This window comes from Mirounga leonina, unplaced genomic scaffold, assembly GCF_011800145.1.
Source record: "Mirounga leonina isolate KUSES-001 unplaced genomic scaffold, KU_Mleo_1.0 Mir_125, whole genome shotgun sequence".
Classification (NCBI taxonomy): domain Eukaryota; kingdom Metazoa; phylum Chordata; class Mammalia; order Carnivora; family Phocidae; genus Mirounga; species Mirounga leonina.
The window spans coordinates 66,124,111-66,148,418 of record NW_023270305.1 but is presented as its reverse complement, the minus strand read 5'-3'; the positions used below and the strand labels follow the sequence as shown (position 1 = coordinate 66,148,418).

Here is a 24,308-nt window from a genome sequence, read left to right as displayed (position 1 = left end):
AAGTCCAATTTATCTATTTTTTTCTTCTGTTGCTCATGCTTTTGGGGGCCATATGTAAGAGTCCTCTGCCAAATTTGAGATCAAGATTTACTCCTATGTTTTCTTCTAAGAGTTTTATAGTTCTAGCTTTTATATTCAGGTCTTTGATCCCTTTTAAGTTAATTTGGGTATATGCCATAAGGAAAGAGTTGAATTTCATTCTTTTGTATGTGGCTATCCAATTGTGCCACCAACATTTGTTGAAAAGACTATTCTTTCCCCATTGAATGATCTTGGCACTCTTGCTGAAATCAGTTGGTCAAAGAAATGAAGGTTCATCTATGGACTCTCGGCTCTACTCCATTGATTTATATGTCTGTCCTTGTGCCACTTACCACACTGTCTTGATGATCATTGTTTTACAGTAAGTTTTGAAATCAGAAAATGTGAGTCTTTCTTCCACTTTGTTCTTTTCTGAGGTTGTTTTGGCTATTCAGGATCCTTTGCAATTCCATATGAATTTTAGAATCATTTGTCAATTTGACAAAGAATTCAGCTGAGATTCTGATAGGGATTGCACTGCATAAGGAGATCAGTCTGGGGAATATTGCCATTTTAACAATATGTCTTCCAATCCATGAACTTGTGAGGTCTTTCCATTAATTTAGACCTTCTCAAATTTCTTTCAATAATGTTTTGTAGTTTTCAGAGTAAGTTTATACTTCTTTTGTTAAATTCGCTGCTAGGTATTTTAATCTTCTGGATGCTATTAAAAATGGAATTTTCTTACTTCATTTTTGGATTGTTCAAGTATATAGAAATATAATTGGCAAGTGGCAGTTGCCAAGTGGTAAGACCACTTGGTCTAGTATCTTGCAACCCTGCTGAATATTTTAATTAGTTGAACAGGTTTTTTGTTGGTTTTTTTTAGTATATTTTTTAGTATTTTCTACATATAAGATCATGTCATCTCCAAACAGAGATAGTTTTATTTCTTCTTTTCCATCTGGATATTGTTTATTTTATTTATTTTTTGCCTAACTGCCCTTGCTAGAACCCAATGTAATGTTGAATAGAAGTGGTCAGAATAGAATCCTTATCTGGTTCCTGTTCTCAGGGAAAAGTATCTAATCTTTCACCATTAACTGTGATGTTAGCTGTGAGTTTCTTCACATGCCATTTATCTGGTTGAGTTCTTCTAATCTTTGTTTTCTTGGTGTTATCATGAGAAGATGTTAGATTTTGTCAAATGGTTTTTCTGTGTCTACTGAGGTGATCATATGAATTTTGTTTTTTGTTCTGTTGATATATTAACTGATTTTTGGATGTTTTTAACCAACTTTACATTTTTGGGATAAGTCTCTCTTGGTCATGGTGTGTTGTTTTATGGGTTGCTAGATTTGGTTTGCCAATATGTTGTTCAGAATTTTTACATTCATATTCATAACTGATACTGGTCTGTAGTTTTCTTGGTCTGGTTTTGGTATCAGGGTAATACTCGCCTCATAGAATAAGGTCTCAGAAGTGTTCCTCCTGCATTTTAGAGGAGTGTGTGAGGAATTAGTATGGTTGTCTGTTCGTTTTAGTATGTGGTAGAGTTCAGTGATAAAGCCATCTGGACCTGGTTTTTCTTTGTGTTTGTTTGTTTGTTTTTTACTAATTCACTATTTTTATTTAATATAGGTCTATTCAGATAATCTATTTTTTCTTGAGTCATTTTTAGTAGTTTGTGTCTTTTCAGAATTTGTCCATTTCATCTAAGTTATCTAATTTGTTGGTATACAATTTTTCTTATTATTCCTTTGTAATCATTTTTATTTTTGGAAAGTTAGTAGTAATGTCCTCTTTTCCATTTCTGATTTTAAGGATTTTAGTCTTCTCTTTTTTTCTTGGTGAGTCTAGTTAATGGCTTGTCCATGCTGTTGATACTTTCTAAGAACCAACTTTTGATTTCATTGCCATTTCATTGCATTTGTTAATGAAAAGTCTATATTTCATTAATTTATGTTCTATTCTTTATTTCCTTTCTTCTTCTTTTCTCTCTCCTGCTTTAAGTTTAGTTTGCTTTTCTTTATTCAGTGTCATGTGGAAGGTTAAGTTTTTTAATTTGAGACTTCTTTTTCAACAAAGGCATTTACAGCTATAAGCCTTCCTCCCAACACTCCTTTAGCTGTATCCCATAAAGGTTGGTATGTTATGTATCTATTTTCATTCAATGTGTTTTCTAACTTTTTTTATTTCTTCTTTGATTATTTAGGATTAATAAGTTAGTATTGTTCAATTTCCATATATTTGTGAATTTCCCAAATTTCTAATTTCTATTTTTATTCCATTGTGCTTATAGAACATACTTTGTATTGTTTGTATCCTCTTGTATTTATTTATCATCACTGCTTTAAATTTTGTCTTTATTGTGGTAAAGTATTCATAACATATTTTAATCATTTTAACCATTCAAAAGTGTACAATTCAGTTGCATTAAATACACTGTTAAATGTTTAACAGTTACCAGTACCTTATATAAGTGGAATCATGCCATATTTGTCTTGTGTCTGGCTTCTTCATGTACTTATTGACTATTTGTATCTCTTCTTTGGAGAAATATCTATTCAAGTCCTTTATTCATTTTTTAATTGGGTTGTCTGGCTTTCTGGTACAGAGTTGTGGGAGTTCTTTACATAAAATTCTGGAACTGGCACTCTCTTCTGCTGCTTCTCCAGATCTCTATAGGTTTTTGGCTGCATCCTGGTGGTAAATGTGGAGATCTTCTAGTTGTCATCAAAGATGCCAAAAACAAACTGCTCTTTGGCAGTTTGTGTGAACAGGTGTGAATCCACTTTCTCACAAGGCATCCTGGACTGAAGGGGTATCTCTTCCAGATGCTCTTCAGTGAAACCAGATTCAGAGCTTGAGCAGATATACTCCTGCAGGCATATGCCTGATTTGAACCAACAACAGCACAAAAGTACCACTGAGGCCCAGGGCCTGCTGCTGCCTCTGCACTACTCACTGCTGACTGCTTAATGGGCCCTCTTTGACATCTGGAAACGCTTTCTTTTGACTAGTAATTGCCTGGGATATAATTTTCCATTCTTTTACTCTTGTCATTTCTGTGTCTCATGTTTTAGATGTATTTTTTTAAACATGAAGAGCAACTTTATAAGGCTGCTACAAGGATTAAGTGAGTTAATGTATGAAAGTATTTAAAAGATTGCACCACTGCTATGTAAGAGAGGCAAATTCCATCCTCCCTGAAGAAAAACACATTAAATCCAGGCATCAAAGATTTTAGAGTTAAAATTCCAGGGAAAATGAATACACAATTTAAAAAAATCACATAATGCATGTGCCTAAGTCAGCAGAAGTAACAAAATTTGCTTCTGAACCAGCAAACACACAGTTGTTGGAATTATCACATGAAGAATATAGTGTGTGTATGCCGAATATATTTAAGGAAATAAAAGAGTATGCAATGGGGGAGATGGAGCACAATGAAAATGTGCTTAATCAAAGATAACCTTGTAAAATTCTTAAATGGCCATCTGGAAGCACAACGGGCCAGATGAACTTTTTGTTCCTCTTTTCCTTTGGTAAAGGCCTTCTCTTCCCTGAGCTAACAAAGCAAAAGTTTAGTTTGAAAGGGGTGGGGTGTGAGGTAAGGTGGTGGTATGAGCAAAGGGGTAGCCACATTGTACAGCCAAGGACCCTTATACCAACATTTACTGATTACATATTATGTGCCAAGCACCATTCTAAGTATTTTTAAATGTATCATTCCACTTCATCTTCACCACATCCTCTGGTTGATAATATTATCATTCCCACTTTTAGAGATGAGAGACCAAAAGATTAAATGATTTGATATACTCACTGTAGCAGTAAGGGGTGAAGCTCTAATTTGAACCTGGCTCGACAGACTGTTCTCTTAACTACAAAAGTAGAAAAAGAACCCACACAAGTTCAAAGAACAAATATTCCAATTTACCTGGAATATAAGAATTTCTGATATCTGAGAACACCTGTTCTGAGAGAGAAGGGCATTTAAGTGGAATCCACTGAAAATAGGAACCAAAATTTCACTACAAATAATAGGAGCAGATCAGAGGAAGATTTAAATGAGATTACCTTGAAAAATAAAACAAAATATTGAAAATGGACTTATTTTAGCTATTATTTAATGAAATATAGGTTTATAAATTATAACTTGGTGCTAATTCCTATAAGGAATGTTAACTTATATGATTCCTTAATGAATGGTATCGGTGGCATAATGTAAAGAGCTATGCAGACTCAGATTATGAGCCTGAATGATGAACATCATGCCTTGGGTTGAGAAGGGAGTATCAAGAGATTATCTTGGAAATGTAGCTTAAGGCCAGCTCATCAAAGGCTCACACTCTCAAAGAAAGAAGAATGGCAACAGGAGACACTGTAGGAAAGAAAGAGTAGAAACATTCCAGAGGGAGAATCAACAGGATTTGACAGCAATTTGAATGGAGTATATAGCCGAATAAGAAATCAAAGATTATCCATTTTGTGCCCAACGACAGAATTGCTAGCAAAGTAGAGGCTTATAAAAGAACAGAAACACATGAAGAAAAATAGTTGTGGGAGCCAAAGCATGGAGTTAAATTTGGTTGAATCTGAAGCACCAGAGAGGTACCCAAATGTCAGGCAGCAAGCCATTGAAACCTGAGTCCAGATCTCTGGAGAGAACTTCAAACTAAGGATGTACATTTGAACCCACAGATGCAAAAGATGAAGAAGCCCCACAAGTGGATGGAGAAATTACCAAGGAAAAGAAGATCTACAGAGAAGAAAAAGGAAATGAAGAAAATATTTGGAGCACTAAGTTGAAGAGCAAAGAAGAGGTGCAAGGGTGCAGAGAAAAAAGAGTTATGAGAAGTGGAAATTAGATTATTCAAAAGAGGTGGGAGAAACAGCAGTATATGAAACTGAAAAGGAGTCAAGATGAGCTGGACCAAATAGTAAATGAAAACTATTGCTTCTATATAAAAACAAAAAATGGATGCTGTGCTTACACTGGATTTTGGAGACAAACATTCCTCCAAGTTACTAAATTCAACAATACAGATACATTTTACATTTTCCCACTTAACACAAACCTGTCACTTCTCACTAAGGAAAAGTAGCCAGAAGGAGAAGATGACAAAAAAAAAAAAAAAAAGTCAGTAAGAAAATGAAGAGTAGAAGCAAATCAAACCTGAAAGATCTAAGATACTTCAGAAGCCCAACATGTTACTGGAAGATTCTCCGGTCAGCTTCTTTTATCCACTTCTCATACTCCCCTGCCAAAAACCATGAATGAGAAAAATATCAAGTCTCAAATCTGAAAATTTAAGCAGGGGTCTTTAACATCCTTCCAGTCTTTCTACACCTGACAAAATTTATTGAAACAGAAAAAAAGACTGATCTCTTGGTAAAAATTTTACTTATTACTTTTCCCACCAAAGTCAAAACCACCTAAAAGTAGCATTTTGTATTTAGAACGAGATACAGAATCTCAAAAAGAGTTTGACAGGTAAAGGCCCTCTCGTAAAGAAGTGGAGATAAGAAAGAAAAAAGATATCGGAGTTGTTCTTACATAACCAATAAATTTTTTTAAAAACTTTTTTAAAAGATTTTATTTATTTGAGAGAATGAGTGAGAGAGAGAGAGAGCACAAGCTGGGGGAGGGGCAGAGGGAGAGGGAGAAGTAGGCTCCCCGCTGAGCAGGGAGCCCCATGTGGGGCTCAATCGCAGGACCCTGAGATAATGACCTGAGCCAAAGGCAGATGTTTAACCGACTGAGTCACCCATGCGCCCCAACCAGTGAATTTTAATTCAAAATAAGCCTACGACCTGGAAGAGAAGGAAATCACTGACCCTTAGAAATCAGAGCATATGATCTGAATAGAAATGCACATCTTCAAAGTATTTCTTATACACTGAAGACACTACAGAAGCTTCTTCATGCCTGTATTCCACCTCAAAGTTTTAGCATTTTGGCCACACCAACATCTGAATTCTGAGCCAAGAGACATCCGCAATATATTACTGAGTGTAACTTAAAATAGCAAGTAGAACGTGACAATGGCAATGGTGACAGCATCAGGATGGAACCATGGAACTGTTGGAAATCAAACCTGTTGGGAGCTGGGAGGGTAGTCTATCACACTTCTTGTGGTCCCTTATATTCCTAGATTCACGAAAATCATTCTGTTGAGAGGAAAAATAAAATGCTCTGAAGAATAAGGGGAATTTTAGGTAAGCAGGGTAACTAAGGGAACATAAAAAAATCAGTCGAAAACATACCAGTCAACTGTAAGCTGGTGACTTATTTGCAAGCCCAACTTGCTTATCACTAATTGATAAATTTATAATCCTTGACTCTGTTGATCCTTTCAATCAAGCTTTAGATTAACTTATAGTTATTATGTTTGAATGATTAAATATACAATATTAGGGCTAATTCATGTGCTTTAACTACACTGACCTTAAATTAGATAGGATATATAAAACCTCAGAATTAAGGGAAAAAAAAAAAGATGCATGCATCAGTATGCCAACCAAAGGACTCCACAATACTGGGCCTCACAAAAGCTGAAATGCTTGCAAGATAGATTGTGATGACTTTTTAGGCAGTATCACGCTTCTCTGTCTCTCAATTCCCTAGGACTATGATGAGTCATATCAAATTCTTAAAGGAACATATCTTCTATGCAAAAAAAGATGTTGCTAACTGTGAAGGGGGAGAGAAAAACGTGGCATGAATGGAAAGGTACACATCTTCCAGCCTTCATTCTACTACCGATTTCCTAGTATCTACCCCTCTCAACCCTCAGTCACCTTTCCTAATGCCAGGGGTGAGCCATACATGGTGCACAGCAATGGCAGCAAGAAGTTCTGCATTTCCTATATCAGGAAACAGGCAAGAGGTACCTCTTCTACCCCCTTCCTCAATCATAGACTCAAATGCCAAGTAAGTTGCATATGCTGCTCACTCCCCCACATAAACTAAGCTATCTGTCTTCAGGAGACCTCTACAGCTCTGTAGCACTATGTTGACAGTGAGAAAGGCTGTTACCAAACTCCTCTGTGTTAGTTACACTGTTGGTTTCTTACACTTTACAGGCCAAAGACTTTAGTTCAATAAATCGCAAGATCAGGTCTGGGTTGAAATTTATTTTCCTGCCATATATGAATAAAATGTTAAGCAGCTAAGTGCAAACAAAATTACAGAATATCAAGAGAATACGCTATTTTTAAAGCGTTTTAATATTACACAAATACATTTTAACAAATACCAATTACAAAAAGTTTTTATTACAATAGATTTTAAAAGACTTCTATAGGTCAAGATTAAGTAATTTGAAAACAAAGTATAAATTTGAAAGCAAATTTCATTTTTTAAAATATTCTGTGATTTCTATTTTTCACTATTAGATTAAGATAGGTCTGCGGTAAAGATGTTAGAAATAGATCCACAGATAATCCTTGTGATAATAACTGAAAAGCAAAATGTTTTAAACATTTTTTCTTAAGTAGAGAGAAACATCCAACAAATGTTTGTGAAACAAAGAAGGAATCAGTTTCAAAACTGAGCTACAAGAATTCTACCCCCATATATTTAACCTAGAACAGAGACCATAGACTCTAAAACATGCATTTACAGGAAAATAAATATTCCACAATACATATGGCAAACCTTGTCTGAGTCCTGTTTCCTTTGTTCTTCTTAAGACTCAGTTTCCCGCATTACTATGTTTAAAAGCTTTTTCTCAGATGGCTCAGTAAAGAATAAACAGGCTGTGAAGTTAAACTGGTTAAACAATCTCTGAATAAGATACTGACTTTGCCTTTTATTCTGTCTTTCATGGAGGTTTGATGAATTTTCTCTGGCCACCCTCTTCAATTTCCTTATAACCAAGATGAGTGCCTCCTCAACTCTAATCATAAGTGCCACTTTGGACTAAAGATTCCCCAACCCAAAGAAAAACACAAAAACAAACCACCTCGGGAGGAGCACAGCTGAAAAAAAGTATGTTCTTAACTTCTCGTTACTCCCTTCTCTAGCTAACTATTGCCACCCAGCCACCACCACGCCAGCTACCACCACCATAACCAGCCCCCCCACAAAAGACTTGAAACAACTGCTTTAAATTTCTTTTAGTGCAGCAAGCAATAGCTTGTAAAAGGATGCAAACCAGCTGAAACATTTGACAGACAGTGTTAAATACCAGGGAATTCCTATCAACCATTTTACTTTAAAAGGTACTTTGATGTTGGCTATCTTTCATGTACCTCTTTCATGGTACATTAATAAAGAAAATGGAGCTGAAGTAAATCAAGTCCCAAGGTCACATCTAGAATTACAGCACTGTAGGTACCTGATGAAATACGGATTAATGCTGCATGAGTAGTGAATAAATAAAAGCACCTCTACCCACCAATCAGGCAAGTTTTACAAGTGCTTCTGAACTTTATTCTGCAACTAGACCTGAGACATCTTTAATCCTCCATGCCCCTGAAACCTAATTATCATAATGTGAACCCAAATGTTAGGGTCCCTTCAAAATGCAAGTGCTGTGAAGCAGAAAAGTAATGGGAATTAAGCTGGGTGTAACCTTAGAAATGTACGGATGTGGGGGAACTTGAAAGTTGTATTTCAATAAGTCAGAAGAGCATAATACAAAGATTTAGCCACATAAAATACATTAGACTCAAAAGGTTCCTCCCTCAAAAACAAAAACAAAACAAAAAAACCCAAACCATATAAAACACAAATAAGTTGGATTCAAACTATTTGCAAGTATAAGTTTCTGGTCCCAGAATCTCCAAGTCCCATATAATCAAATGAAAAGGATCTCAACAACAAAGAATTCTAGCAATTTTGCATTCTCCTAATGCAATTGAAATGAGAGACAGAATCATAGTGATTCTGTACAACCCAAACTTCTCTAATTTAAAAAAAACAAAAACAAAAACCTTAAATGCTCCCAAATAATCAATGGAACATGTTTTTTTTTAAATGTCGACCAAAGGTGAGGGAAAATAGCAAGCTCTTTAATGCCAAAGAAAAGAGGAAAAAACAAATTAGAATGGGCCAAGGAGTTAACAATCTCAAGGTAAAACTCATCCCATCAGTAATTTGTTGATAATGTAGTCTTATTCCTTACATATCTAATTTATTGAGGGACTAGGACTTTAAAAAGAATTAAAATTACGTAATATAAATACATTCATCTTGTACTCACTACATGTCTGTGTTCACTACAACACAGAATTCAGCATAAATCAAGATTGTTCTGGGCCCGAATCACAGAGACAGTTACTTAGTGTACCAAAAGATCTACAATACAAGCTTATAAAATGGTTCCTATCTTTACCAAGTACAGCATTTATGGAAAGATCTGTGAAAACTTATTTCATCTACTTATTTATAAACATTAGAATATTTTTTTAAAGATTTTATTTATTTGAGAGAGAGAGCACAAGCAGGGGCAAGGACAGAGGGAGAGGGAGAAGCAGACTCCCCGCTAAACATGGAGCCCAATGCAGGGCTCATCCCAGGTTCCCAAGATCACGACCCAAGCTGAAGTCAGATGCCTAACCGACTCAGGCACCCCTATAAACATTAGAATTTAAAAACTATTCTATGCAACTGATGTCTCTATGGCAGAAAACAGTATTTATCTGATAAATGTACTTTAATAACAGAACTTGTGTACAGATGAAAATGGTGAACTCCACTCCACTTTCAAGATCACAGTAAAATGTTAGCTTGGAGGAGGATCTAGGAGTGTAAGACTGTACATATACACAAACTGGGATAAAGAAAAAATGTAAAACAATTGCATAAAATAAGGCGTTGTTCCTTCCATTTCTAAAAGTTATCAAAAATACTCATAAAATCCCAAACTTCATCACTTGTTACATTAATGCAGAACATACTATTGTTTTAATTTAAATTTTAGGTTCTGTTATAGCAAATACACTTGTCTAAACAGAACATCTGTTTTGGTTATAATACATTGTATCTTTGGCAAGAACTTGTAATAAAACTAACAAAAACAATCAAGACTCTTTATTGGATCTGGCAACAAAAGCAGATTTGTAACCAAAAACCTTAAGACTAGAAATGACCATCACTGGGCTCTAGGCCAGTTCTAATCTAAGTCAATAAACAAAGATCTGCAAGAAGGGCTACAGTTAAGGGGGGTTGGGATAACTCCTGCAGATATTTAAACTGGACTTAGAGATACAGAAACACATGGGTTACAAAACTGGTAAAAAATATTTTATTTTGATCAAAAACTGTCAAATTGAATCTGAATCCAAATAGTATTTTAAAACCACACACACACACACACACACACACACACACACCCATAATTATTCATTCCTTATGCCTCCTTTCCAACATATCTCATTGAAACGGTCTACTTAAATATATATTTTTAAAAGTATATATTAAAAATATATATTTTTAAAAGTATTCTGCCATTTCCACAAAATGAACATAAAGTATATGGGTTGTAAAATAATTTTACTTTAAAATTTATTTAATTTTAAATTGTATGTCACAAACATACCAGAAAGGAAACTTTAAAACAAGTCCAGTGTTTACAATAGTCAAAGAAATGGAAAGAGGATTATCAGTCAATAGGTGAAGGACAACAAAATCCTAAAACATCACAATACATTTTCTGTAGCCATCAGTGTAGAAAGAAGTGAGACAAATATTCTATCACCTTAACCTGTCATTAAGCATAGTATTCAAACTAATATCCAAAAAACACTTTTAGGCTGTCCCATGTTTCAAGTCTAATTCATGGCCTCCATCACTGCTATAAAATGGAGATGGAGGAGAAAATCTTTTTAAATACAAAGAAACTGACCTTACATGAAAAGCAGAAATTATTGTACTAGTCAAAAATAAATAACAGGGGGGCGGCCTGGGTGGCTCAATCAGTTGGGCCGCCAACTATTGATTTTGGTTCAGGTCATGATCTTGGAGTTCTGGGACTGGACCCTGTGTTGGGCTCCACACTCAGCCTGGAGTCTGCTTGGGATTTTCTCTCTTTCTCCCTCTGCCCCTCCCCCTGCTTGCATGCATGCACATGCTCTCTAAAATAAATAAATAAATCTTTAAAATAAATAATTAAATAAATAGATAACAGCAACCACAACAACTTTTCCTCCATATAAAATAACTTTAACTTCACAATATAATGAGCTTTACATAGCTAGATATATCTTACGTCACATAGCTAAGCTTATTGATTAGATGGGAAGTAAATTCCTTTAAAACAAAACCATAAAATTAAATCCAGGTGGTTCAAGAGATCTGCTACACATTATTCTGATAGAATCCTCAATGGTCAAATTTCAAGGAAACCTTAGAAATCATCTCATCGAAATCTCTACTGAAAATTCCTTTAACATCACAAAAGTCATTTATCCCTGTGCCAGTTCATCTTGTTAAATTGGGTTCAATGTGTTTCCAAAATTTTCCTGATCCTGATTCTTTTTTTTAATTTTATTTTATTATATTATGTTAATCACCATACATTACATCATTAGTTTTTGATATAGTGTTCCATGATTCATTGTTTGCGTGTAACACCCAGTGCTCCATTCAATACGTGCCCTCTTAATACCCATCACCAGGCTAACCCATCCCCCCACACCCCTCCCCTCTAGAACCCTCTGTTTCTCAGAGTCCATAGTCTCTCATGGTTCGCCTCCCCCTCCGATTCCGCCCCCCTTCATTTTTCCCTTCCTACTACCTTCTTCTTCTTCTTTTTTTTTTTTTTTAACATTTAATGTATTATTTGTTTCTGAGGTACAGGTCTGTGATCCTGATTCTAATACACCTCCATGTCTGCAAACTTGAAAATCTTGACTAAATCACTGAGCAGAACATTAACTAATACAGTGTCTGTGGCAAGCCCCTAGAGACCTCACACCAGACATCAAACCAGTAGCTAATCAACATCCTTCCGGGAGCCACGTAACCAAATCTCTATTTCTCTAGTTTCTCCATTAAAGTATCAAGAGACTATTCAAAGTTGTGCTGAGATCTAAATGTGCCTACCAGTTTTAGTTTTCCAAACAGAAAATGAAATGGGATAAAGCCAAAATGTTTTATTTATAGAAAGTGTGCACTGATTTCCAGTAGATATGTTCTATTGTCCCTTCCTAGGTGCTCATTAACCATCCTTTTCTGATTTCATAATAGCCTGATCAAGATCGACACTCAACAGTCATTTGCATCTTTATTCCCCTTTGGAACATTAAAATACCATCCACCCCTCTCCAAGCTCCCATAATTTCTTAATAATTAACCAACAGTAGCACCAAAATTTTATTCCCAAGTACACCCAGAATGCCAGAAAATATTTTATCTGCGCCAGAAGATGAAATGAGAAATGGAAACACTCTTACTAATGCCCTATTTTAGTTACATTGGGGTTTTCTTTGGTGATCTTTATTCTATCTTCTTAGCCCCAAATCATTCTATCTCGCCAATCAAAAGAAGAGCACTTTTACTTTCTGATAGGCCCTGATAAGGAGGATGACATTATGTACAAGCAGTGGGATCTCTTTCCTCACTCTCTTTTTCCTAAGATAATCATTATAAATCTTTTATGCTATATTTAACATTTGTGGAGAGGCAATAAATAGAGGGATTCAGGCCTGGAGCCTTAGTCTTCCTGTACTATTTTTGGCAGATCAGTGACTCTTCTTTTACACACACTTGGTTACTTACTTTTTATCAGCTTTGTATTTGACCTTGTAAAATATACAATTGACTGAAAGTTTACAGCCAACACACACAAACTGATTTACTTCCCCATCTTTTTCTGGTGGTAGAGCCCCTGGAAGTCAAAATGCTCCATTCAGAACATGATGAAATATGTGAATTTCAAACCATATGATTGAATATACAGGGCTAAATCAAATACTAGATACTAGTAGACATCAACAAATTAAGAAAAATATATGACTGTAAAATAAAAATTGCTCCAAACTTGGTTTGACAAAGAACCATTCTTGTATAATGTAATTTACAGCCTTCTTCTATGGAGGGGGGGGGGGGGGGGAAGCATTCTTCACAGAATGTGTCAGCAATTTTCATATACTTAAATGGGTATAAGACTTAGCAAACCAGTCACCCAAACTATTTTGTTTTCTAGTGTAATTATCCTACATTCTCATTTTCCTCTAGAATTTTGTTACCAAGAGTGAATCTCTCAATTGGCCTAATAGAAGCCTTTTCCTTTGCAAGAAGATTACCAAAAAACTAACATATGTAAATGAAGTGTTTGGAAAGTTTTCTTTGACATGAGGAATTTTAATTGAGAAAATTCTATCCATTAACTTTTTCCAGAGAATTTGGAAAGGATTGTAGTTCATAATTTTAGTGGTGGAGCACATTAGTCCAGCTTACATTTCCCAATATGTTGAGGACTGTTGCCCTATTTTCTTTCCCTAAGAGGATCTTTTGCAATTTTATAGGGTAATCTGAATTATATTTCTAAGAGTTTCCCAGCTTCTCATTAGGGACTCCTATAATCTTACCTCTTAACTTCGCTTTTTTTTTTTTAAGTAGGCTGTGGAGCCCAACACAGGGCTTTAACTTATACTCATGACCCTGAGATCAAGTCCTGAGCTGAGATACAGAGTCCAACACTTAACTGACTGAGCCACCCAAGTGCCCCCTTAACTTTGCATTTTTAAAGGTTCAAATATCGGACTTCATATAGCAATATTTCTTCAAATTTTTCTGATTATTATTGACAATAAAATATGCTTTACATCACAATCCAGGGCACAATACATGTATGTACCCAAAACCTATATTCATGGAACAATACCTAGACTTAATAACAAGAGATGCACTCTAGTTTTTATCCTTTTTTTTTTTTTAATGCTGATTGGGACCCACTATATGGATGTCACCTTCCTCCAATGGACTGCAACCCACAGTGTGAAAACCATGGGTCTAGAGAGCTCATATGACATGGAAAGATGAGGATAATGAGGACATGAATGTGGATGCGGATAAATGAGGGGCATAAACTCATCATGCTTTTCTTCAGCCTGGGTGATACCATAACACATGGAAAGAATTCCTAGCATAAGAGATAAGAATATATGTTATATCTAGATCTACCTACAACTGCACTTGTTACTTTATCTTCTTACCTTGCTTTTAATTCTCCATAGAGAATTCATCACCAATTAGCATAATATATATAAACAAACACATACACTTAGATTTTCATCTGCTTTCCCTACTAGGTAAAAGCATCAAGAAGTCAAGTCAAGTACCTCCCAGCACAGTACTTCGCCTGCCACATAGTCTTGAGTGCTAAGAGTACTTTGCTGACCATATGAGAGCATGTGTAATGGGATGTTTTTGTTCTGGCTTAAGTCCCAAAACCCCATTGTGCCACCATGAGCAATCGCCCAACTTCATCCTATAAAATGGATATATGTTTGAGGAGAAGGACAGGGGTGTTAGAGCTGAAAGAGAACATTTCTTTAAGAAAACTGTTGGAATGCTGCGGCATTTTTCCTGCTGCTGAACATCTCATGTGGAGGCATGTCCCACTCACACCATGCCAGGAGAGAGGGGCCTGCCTGGGACCAATATGTGAGTGTGACATAAGAAAGAGAACAGATGTAAACACAAGCATGAGGGGAGAGGGGAGGAAAGGGAGAGAGGGGGAGAGAAAGGGAGAGAGAGAATAACAAAGGGAGAGAGCCATACTAGGGATAAGTTGCTGATCCCCCTTTGAGAGAAGACAAGGATGTATGAACCAAACAGGCCTGCAGGAGACAGTGAGAGGGAGCTCTAAAAAGATTCTGTCCAAGATGACTGAGTAGGAAAGTGATTCAGACAAGAGCAGCCTGTCTGAAACCCAGGACTGAAGGAGAGTCATGGTCAGCCTGAGAACATATCTGCCAAGTCACAGAAACAATTCAAGGATCCTGTTGGGGAAGATCTCAGGAAACAAAAATAAAAACCAAGTACTTCAAAAATTCCCCGTGGAAGAATGAATCAGCAATTACATGTAGGCCACCCAGAGGGCCCTATTCTCAGACTGCAACTGTCCCCACTGTGTAATATTATGGCTCCTTTTACCTCTTCACAACTCTGAAGACTATACTTAAAGGAATCTGAAAATTCAGCTGGTGAGTTGGGAAGAAAGGGAACAATAACAAGGAGGGAAGAGTGAGGAAGCTAACCATGCCCCTACAAACCCCTAGAGTGAGGTGGTGTTTCCCCAGAGTGAAACAGACCTGACATAGAAATTAATGCACATCAAATGTGGAGCCTTGAAGATATTTCAATTGTTGATAAGAGACTGTTCTCCAGACTAAAAGAGAATGAAAGAGCAGAGACCCTTATCTCAGCCAGGGATGGAAGAACTACTCCAAGCATGAGCTGACTAGGAGTGGGATAGTTAAGTAAGCAGTTGTCTTCTTCTTGCACCTTACTGAGTGAGTCCATCTCATTCAATGAAACATTTACACATGATAAATACTTGTGGAATGAATGAATACATAAATAAAATATATAAAAATGTTGATACCATTCTCTGGTAAAATCACAAATTATTTTTATTTTCCTCTTCATATTTTCCTAGATTTTTCAAAACCTCTTTTAAACTTAAAAAACAAAAACAAAAAACACTAAATTGCCAGAGAACAATGTCACACACATTTCAGTGAGCATTCATAAAGTAAACAAATAAAAGAAACAAGTAATTCTTAATTCAAAAGTATAAATTTAGATGATTAAAAATGATCATCTAATTTTACCTTATGTTTTATTTGTCTTCAATATCTGAAAACACCAAATTTTAAGTTTAAAGTAGTAGATAAAAAATAGAAAATCAAGTGGAGGGGGGAAACAAAAATAGAAAATAAAGTTATGAACTTGTTTGCCAGTAATATGGAAGATCAGTTACCTGGACCTAAAATGTCGATTTTATTGAAAACAACGAGAAGTCCTAGATGTAATACATCTTCTTATTTAAAAATTGAGTTGGCAAGAAAGAAATACTCAACCTAAAAAAGGTTAAGTGAATGTGGGAACCTTGATTTCTGAAGCTGACTTTCACCCGAGGGCATTTGTTGAACCAGGTGATTTTTATTTTCCATCTTCATGGTCTCACAAAGCTTCACACAACTAGAGGACTAGAAGACAAAACCCAGGGTCCACCTATGATGGATATGGGTTATAAAAGATTCCCCTGCCTACTTTTACATATATAAAACCCCCAAAGTGGGGCTCCTGGGTGGCTCATTCAGTTAAGCATCTGCCTTTGGCTCAGGTCATGATCCCAGGGTCCTGCGATCGAGCCCCGCATGGGGCTCCCTGCTCAGCAGGGAACCTGCTTCTCTCTCTCTCCCACTCCCCCTACTTGTGCTCTCTCTCTTTCTGTCAAATAAATAAAATCTTAAAAAAAAAATACAGTTTAATATCCCAAAGTATATATATCCCAAGGGGTTAAACCCCCATGGTTTAATATCCCAAGTATATATATGGATTAATATCCCAAAGTATATATATCCCAAGGGGTTAAATATCCCATGTATATTTAATATCCCAAAGTATATATATCCCAAGGGGTTAAATCCCCATGTGTATATATGTATATGTATATATGTGCATATATACACACACACACATACACCCACATAAGATTAAACCCCCAGTATAAGGGTCAAAGAGAAATAAGCTCACTGCACCCTACCCCCAGGATAGTGTGATGAAAATGGACTATCTCAAACCTTGTCACAAGGGGAATCTCTGATGAGAACATGGAACAACCATAAGCCATCTCTCTAGTGTGCAGCTTAAATTCACACTACCTGGGTGGCCAGAAAAAAACTCAAGCCGAGAATTTAATTTAAATGATTCCAAGCTCGTAGTGTCTACAGGAGCCTGACAGAAACAAATGCAAATCCTTTTTGGAGTGTCTCACAATCAGTGTAGGCCTCAATGAATTCCCACAGATAAAGTTCATGAAAATAAGGAGTTTTCAATAAAAATTAACTGAAGAGGAAACAAAGCAGCAGAACAAGCAGTAACAACAGATAGCAGAAATAGACTTCCAAGGATTTTCAATACTAGAATTATCACACAAACTATAAAACAGCAATGGTTGGTATGGTTAAGGAAATATAAGATAGGTGTGAAAATATATTCAGGAAAAACAAAAGACCGTAAGAATGATCAAGTGGATCTGAAAAAATACAGAGCTTCTGGAAATGAAAATCATAACTGAAGTTAAAAATTGAATCAGATGGTAGCTACACTCATGATGAGCATAGCATAATGTACACTTGTTGGATCACTATATTGTGTGCCTGAAACTAATGTAACATCATGTGTCAACAACACTAAAAAAAAAAAAATTACATGGATGGATGTCAATTCTCCACAAATTAAATTGTAGAGCCAATTTAATCCCAATCAAAATCCCAGCAGGACCATTTGTAGAAATTGAAAGGCTGATTCAACAGTTTATGTAGAAGCATAAGAGCCCTACAATAGCCAAAACAATTTTGAAAAAGAAGAATAAAATTGAAGGACTTACACTACCTAATTTAATGACTTATTAGTGTTAAGACATATAGACCAATTAAACAGAACAGACTCCAGAAATAGATTCACATGTATATGGTAGTTGAACGATTTTGAACGAACATGCCAAAGCAGCTCAATGGGGAAAGGAAAATCTTTCACAAATGGTACTGGAATAATACAGTCATATGCAAAAAAATACCTTCATACCATATATAAAAGTTAACTTTAAATGGGTTATAGACAAATCCCATACTAAATGTGCCTGCAAATAAATACCGAAAATACAGCTGATTAGTCTATACTCATAGGTTTAAAACTGAAGATACATCAAAAATCGAAAATAACCAGTTGTCAACGGATGACTAAAATATGGTGTAACCAAACAAGAGAATTAAAGAAGAAAAAGGAGGGAGGGAAGGAGAAGGAAAATGAGGAAGGAGAAAGGGAAGAGGAGGGAGAGGAAGGGAGGAAAGGGAAGAAATCAGGTGGCTCTGCTGTTTAAAAAACACTGCAGCTGGCAATAAAGGCCTTCAGAAAGAAAGGGAAAAATCAGCATCCATCCTTTTTTCAAAACTACTCTCAAAACTAATTAACAGCTTTCTATTCTGTTTCTGTTACCTAAGCTGATTAAGGTTCTCTGGTTAATTTTTGGTTTCTTGGAGAATAAAAAGCTTCAAAGCAACCATATCAGTAACTGAGAAGATAATAAGGTTTTATGGCTTTACAAAGAAAAGTCAGAAGACTTAAAGAAAAGTTAGAGAGATAAAAACTTGAGGGAAGCCTGCATTAAAAAAAAAAAAAAAACTTGATATTCTTGGACATATAGGAGGTTCTTATTTTCTACAAAAACTAATAAACTTTCTAATATTCTAGACTCAAGATTAATAAAAAACTCAAAAGCCATAAAGAAAAAGACAGATAAATCTTAAAAAGATAGGGGCGCCTGGGTGGCTCAGTTGGTTAAGCGACTGCCTTCGGCTCAGGTCATGATCCTGGAGTCCCTGGATCGAGTCCCACATCGGGCTCCCTGCTCGGCAGGGAGCCTGCTTCTGCCTCTGACCCTCCCCCCTCTCATGTGCTCTCTCTCTCTCATTCTCTCCGTCTCAAATAAATAAATAAAATCTTTAAAAAAAATTTAAAAAAAATCTTAAAAAGATAAAATTTAGGATTCTATACAAAATAAAGCTTGAATTTAAACACAAAATGGAGAAAACTACTTGCATAATCTGCAAAAATTACAACAAATGGACCAATAATTAATATATAAAAACATTTACAAAACATTATGAACAAGACAAAAACCTCCAACAGAAAAAAAATGAGCAAAGGACATAAGCCATCCACACATACACAAACAATTCAGAAATGGCCAGTGAGCATACAAAAATATATTTGACTTCATTAATAATAATAGCAAGTATATGCTAAGTGCTGTTCTAAACAATTTATATATACTAACTCATTTAACCTTCACAATAATTTTGTAAAATAGGTACTATTATCATCCCCTTTTACAGATGATGAACCTGAAATACAGAGAGGTTAAGTAATTTGTCCAAGGTTACACAATTCGTTAAGAAGCAGTACTGCTGGGATATCAATATGCAATTAAAACAAAAATGATAGAACAAACATGCATCATAATAATACTCAAGGTCCCAGAGAAAGGTGAGCAGAGACACTGTAGGTAAGAATATTAATTGGCATAGTCATTCTGGAAGACAGCACGGCAATGTACTTCAAAAGCCCTACAAATACGCAGTTTGAAAATTAATTTTCTCAAACAAGCAATAATTCATACAACCCAAGACAGTGATTACATGGGGTAGAGGCACTCCAAGGAAAAAACACACAAGGAGCCTAAAAGCTGGGAACAAGGACAATCATTTTATTCTTCCTCAAACTATATATAGAGGTTCTATATTCTTTAGATATATTTCACACTAAGAAGTGCTTTATTTTCTTCCCTCTTCATCTGGACTTTTATACGGACTTATAATATAAATATTTTTAAGTAAAGACATCCCAAATTAGCCAACATGCTGAGAAGAGGGAGAAATAGCATGGAAATAATCTCAGTAATAGATTGGGTTTGGTAATTAAGCACTCTGCAGTTTAGGAGCAGTGGTAAGGTACCTCTTTAAACCTGTAGTCTACTTCTTGGAATGGATTCTAAAGCAATAAAGGTATGTGCAAAGATTTAAGCATGAAACATTTATTATAGCTTTGCTGATAATAGTGATGATTAGAAAAAGCCAGCGTCACACAATGAGGAATGACTAAAATATAAGATCATATAAAAGTTTATCCATAGTAATTTTAAATGACTTTGTAAAGTCCATTTATTGGCATGGGAGTGTATTAAGTTGGGGAAATGCTGTAAAACATGTACAGTGTGAGGTTCTTTTTATAACACACACAATCTAGAAATATGCTCTAAACTATAAATAACAATTGAGCTAATAGAAAAGCCTATCACTTATCTGTGTTTTCCAATTTGAAATAATATTACTAATACCTTTAAAGAAATAATGTTTGTTTTCTAATTTTAAGGCAAGAGTTTCATTAGCTTCACTCTTAAACATTTTTCACAAAGGAGTTAACCCTTTGAGGCTCAAGCTACTCCCTGCAATTAAGTTAAACTCTGGAAAATACAACAACTAATCTCAAGCAACAAAATTACGATTCCTTAACTTCTATTTTCTTTCTATTAAATGGTTGGTACCCTCCTGGAATGAAAGAAGAGAGAAGTCCAATATGTACTTTACAGATGTCCAGCACCGACCCTCTTTTCCTAATATGATTTAGCCGTCTGCTCGTGCTTCAAGGGCCAAGCCTGCTACATCTAACCTCAAGCCCATAACCCCACGCCTCTCCAACAGCGCCTGTTCCCTTTTCTCATTCTCTCATCACACACCGCACCTCCTCAGGTCACTCTATTTTCTAATTCTTTCATTATCCTAATGATCTAGGGCATTGGGAAGCAAAATTAATTTCTTTTCTCTTATTTTCTATATTTGCCTGCTCAAACTCACTTGTATACTGTAGCTTTCAGGGAAGAAACATAAAGTGCAGGGTCTGAATTAACAGCACAAAATTTTCTTTTCCATTTGCTGCTCCCAGGTTTTTATGTGATCTCATGTAATTCTACAGAATGCACACAATGCTGTGATTTCTAGCAATGATTCTACGATCAGCGTAAAGTGTGCCAACCATAGTTTGAAATATAAGAAGGCAAACATTAAAGAGTCCTTTTAATTCTTTCACAGTTCATTAAATAAATATATAACTCTAACCATGCAATATTTTTTATTTCAAAATTATCATTTATCTTGGGCAAAATATAATCTCTAATCTACCAAATGCAAATTTCTCTATCAATGAAAAAAGAGAAAAAACAGTAAGTCATAGATTTACCAGAGTGTTAAGCTGAGGGGAAGTTTTCTACAGTTGTTCCATATTGTAATTCTAGTCAATAGCTTGAAAATATTTATCTGATTAAAAATAATTTAAACCTTAATTTGTTGAGATGGACCTATATACAGATGTTTGTGCACAGATGTTATGTTTAATGGGAAGGAGGCAGAGATAAATAAAACATGATCCCCTGATTTAAGAAGGTTTCAATGTAGGAGGAGAAACTAGATACATTGCTCATAAGCATAAATGTCTCATAAGGAGCTAGCCGTTTCTACATTTCAATAAATGTTACCACTGCTACACAAAAAACACTATTTTTTTACAAAAGGAAAAACCAGGACAAAAGCAGAAAATAATCAAGTATAATAATTTAACATGAATGGAAACAAACATTCAGATATTCAAAAAATAAAATGAGTGCCTACTATGTGCCAGAGGATTGAAACAGCAAATCATACTAGCACATTTAATATTTTAATGATCTGAAAGTTCTTTTTATAAGCACTACAAATGTACCCAAGATATTTATATTAAATTAACATGAACAAGTTAAAAAAAAAAAATCAGACAAGTTGCCTGAAATAAACGGAATCAGCTATATCGGGTCCTTGTACCAGGTTCTCAAAAGGATTGGATGCATGTGCACAGTTCCCAGTATAGGTAAGATCCAGAGTATTCCCCAGACCATCCTGAACAAGAAGGGGGACAGGGGAAGCTGAGGTGGACTTTTCAATCTGGTCCTTTCCTGAACCATGGCCTGTGGTACCTACAGCTTTTTTCTTTTTCCCTGACCTCCTAATCCCCTTTGGTTACCCTGCATTTGTTTTCCTGACATCTTGATTACACTCTTGGCCTATGGAACACTACACTAAATACAAGCCCTCCTCTTTTGGCCTACCTCCATGGATCTTAGGATTCTTCTTCTTGTGTTGGGTTTTGTTTGTTGATCTTGTCAGTCACATACTCATCAGTTGACTTATAGCAGTGGAAGATGGTGCTTGTGCACTCTTCCCTAGATATCAGCTATTGTAATTATCTTCTGTCGTAGAATTAAACCCTTAAGAACTTAATATTCTACTGTAGTTTGAAAAAGGTAAGCCTGAGGGCACCCGGGTGGCTCAGTGGTTTAACTGTCTGCCTTTAGCTCAGGTCACGATCCCAGTGTCCTGAGATCAAGCCCCACGTTGGGCTCCCTGCTCAGCAAGGAGCCAGCTTCTCCCTCTCCTGCTCCCCCTACTTGTGCTCTCTGTCAAATAAATAAGTAAAATCTTAAAAAGGAAAAGAAAAGAAAAAGGTAAGCCTGGCTACCTGAGGTCTAAAGGGAAAGTAAGGAAACGAAGGTGAATGAAAGCAGAACTACTACAGATCTGGGGAAGGACTAGAGAAATGGGTCATGCTAAGCCAAAGCTATTCAGAAGTTAAGTGGATGCCTATATAAAATGAAAGCTTGCAATGAAGACACAAACAAGAAAGGAATATCAGAAGTGCTTTTAATTGGTAATACCCTTGGCTGTCAGTTCTGAAAACCAATTTATACGCATCAGAACTTTGGGAGAAAAAAGCTAAGTTATCCACAGTCCTATGTACTAGTTTGTAGTTAATTAGAACCCTCACACAAGGTACAACCTAGAAAACCCCATGAACGCAAGTAAGTCCTATCTTGCTATTTCTGTGGGAATCTTTAGGATACTGAAACTCAAATTTCTCTAGGAGACAGACACTTTACATTGTCCTACAAAGCGCTTGTGAACAGCAAAAGGTGTTTTGCAGGCAAAGAAGATGGATATTATAAAGAAGAGAGAATTCATCACAGAAGGAACTGTAGAAGTTCCTTTGCTTCTCAAAGAAAACAAACATTCCTAATATCCTTACCAGTAAACAACATCCAGTGGTGAAAAGTAATTTTTCATTATCAGGTCAGCAAAGTAAGCTTCTGTTTCCCGGCAGGCAGTTCCATTTCCAATCACCACCGTGCTGCAGCTGCAAGGGATAAACAAGATGAGAAATGGAATGAGCTCAAGGCATGCTTCTAAATCAATCAGGAGAAAATGCACAGAATGCACAAATACTATCATACGATGATCTTATTCTCTCATATAGCCAAGCAACATCTCCACTATTTCACAATGGAGGCACAGACTTTTATAGAATAAAGGACAATGCCCCTGCATTTGGTATGGGAAGCAATGGAGAAATATTTTACTGTCATACAATCAAGAACAGTCAGCTTTCTTCCCATCTAGAAGGAACCAAATTTACACATAGATAAGAAACTCTGGAACATTCTAGGCCATAATAAAGACATCATGACTGAATTATGTGATATGTTGCCAAATAATCTCTGAAGCTTCAAACTACCATCACATCCACTCCTCAGATCCATAAAAAAAAATGGAAGGAAGGAAGGGAGGGAAAAAGGGAGGAAGGGAAGGAGGGAGGCAGAGAGAGAGAAAGAAAGAGAGAGAGAGAAAGCCCAAATAAAAGAATTCAATGCTCACTTTTGCTCATATTACCACCTTTGTTTAGTGAAGGTGGCAGAGGAAGGGAGAAGCATCCCTCTGGAGTCTCCAAATGTAGAGTTCTCCAGCAATTTGCCCCAGCATTGTTTTACATGATTCCTTCTCTCTCACCAGGGCACTTCCCTTAATCCCTCCCTCCAAATTAGGAGCTACAAAGGTATCTCTGATTGGCTGAGCCAGTGAAGTACTCAAAAGGTTACTTATGTTCATACTTGAAATTCAGCAAAAGCCTCTTTATTTTCTCTGCCTCTCGGAAGCCTTGTCCACAATGCAAGTAAACCACGTCAGTATGAAGTATCTGACCTTAGAGAAAATGAAAAGAATAAGCCAATTTTGTAAGAAATTACAAAACACAACACAAAGATGATATGCTTAAGTAATTTATACCAGAAAAGGGAACTGCTTTGTCTTTTAAAATGCAGGATGAATCATTCATATTCACTAAATCAGATTCTCCCAAAGCACTCTGAAATTTTGTTACTTCCAAAGTTATAAGGACACTACTTTGCTACTTATTATTAACAAAATCATATTAACCAGATTATATGCCATGACACCTAAAAGATAAATGGTTTTTAATAGCACATAACATCAAGCTAACATTTACTGAATATGTACCAAATGCCAGGCAATGTTGTAATATGATTCTATTTCTTCTTTTGGGGTGTAGATATGTGAATGTAGATATGTATAATTCTTAAGCTGCATATTTATGACTTGTGTGCTTCTCTATATATTATATTATATTATATTATATTATATTATATTATATTATATTA

General features: G+C 35.9%; 1 protein-coding gene across 7 annotated transcripts in view; it reads right to left on the bottom strand.

Annotated features, from left to right (window-relative positions):
* Nucleotides 1-24,308, bottom strand: part of SRBD1 (S1 RNA binding domain 1) — a 226,926-nt gene that overhangs the window by 144,618 nt on the left and 58,000 nt on the right. For all 7 annotated transcript variants that reach the window (XR_004678603.1, XM_035001643.1, XM_035001644.1 and 4 more), the window contains exons 13-14: nucleotides 23,742-23,832; nucleotides 22,883-22,990 (exon numbers count right to left, since the gene is read on the bottom strand). Coding sequence is in view for 6 of the 7 variants with exons in the window: in XM_035001643.1 (XP_034857534.1) it covers nucleotides 22,883-22,990; nucleotides 23,742-23,832 (199 nt within the window). In the remaining variant the exon portion in view is untranslated. The remainder of the gene's footprint in view (nucleotides 1-22,882; nucleotides 22,991-23,741; nucleotides 23,833-24,308) is intronic.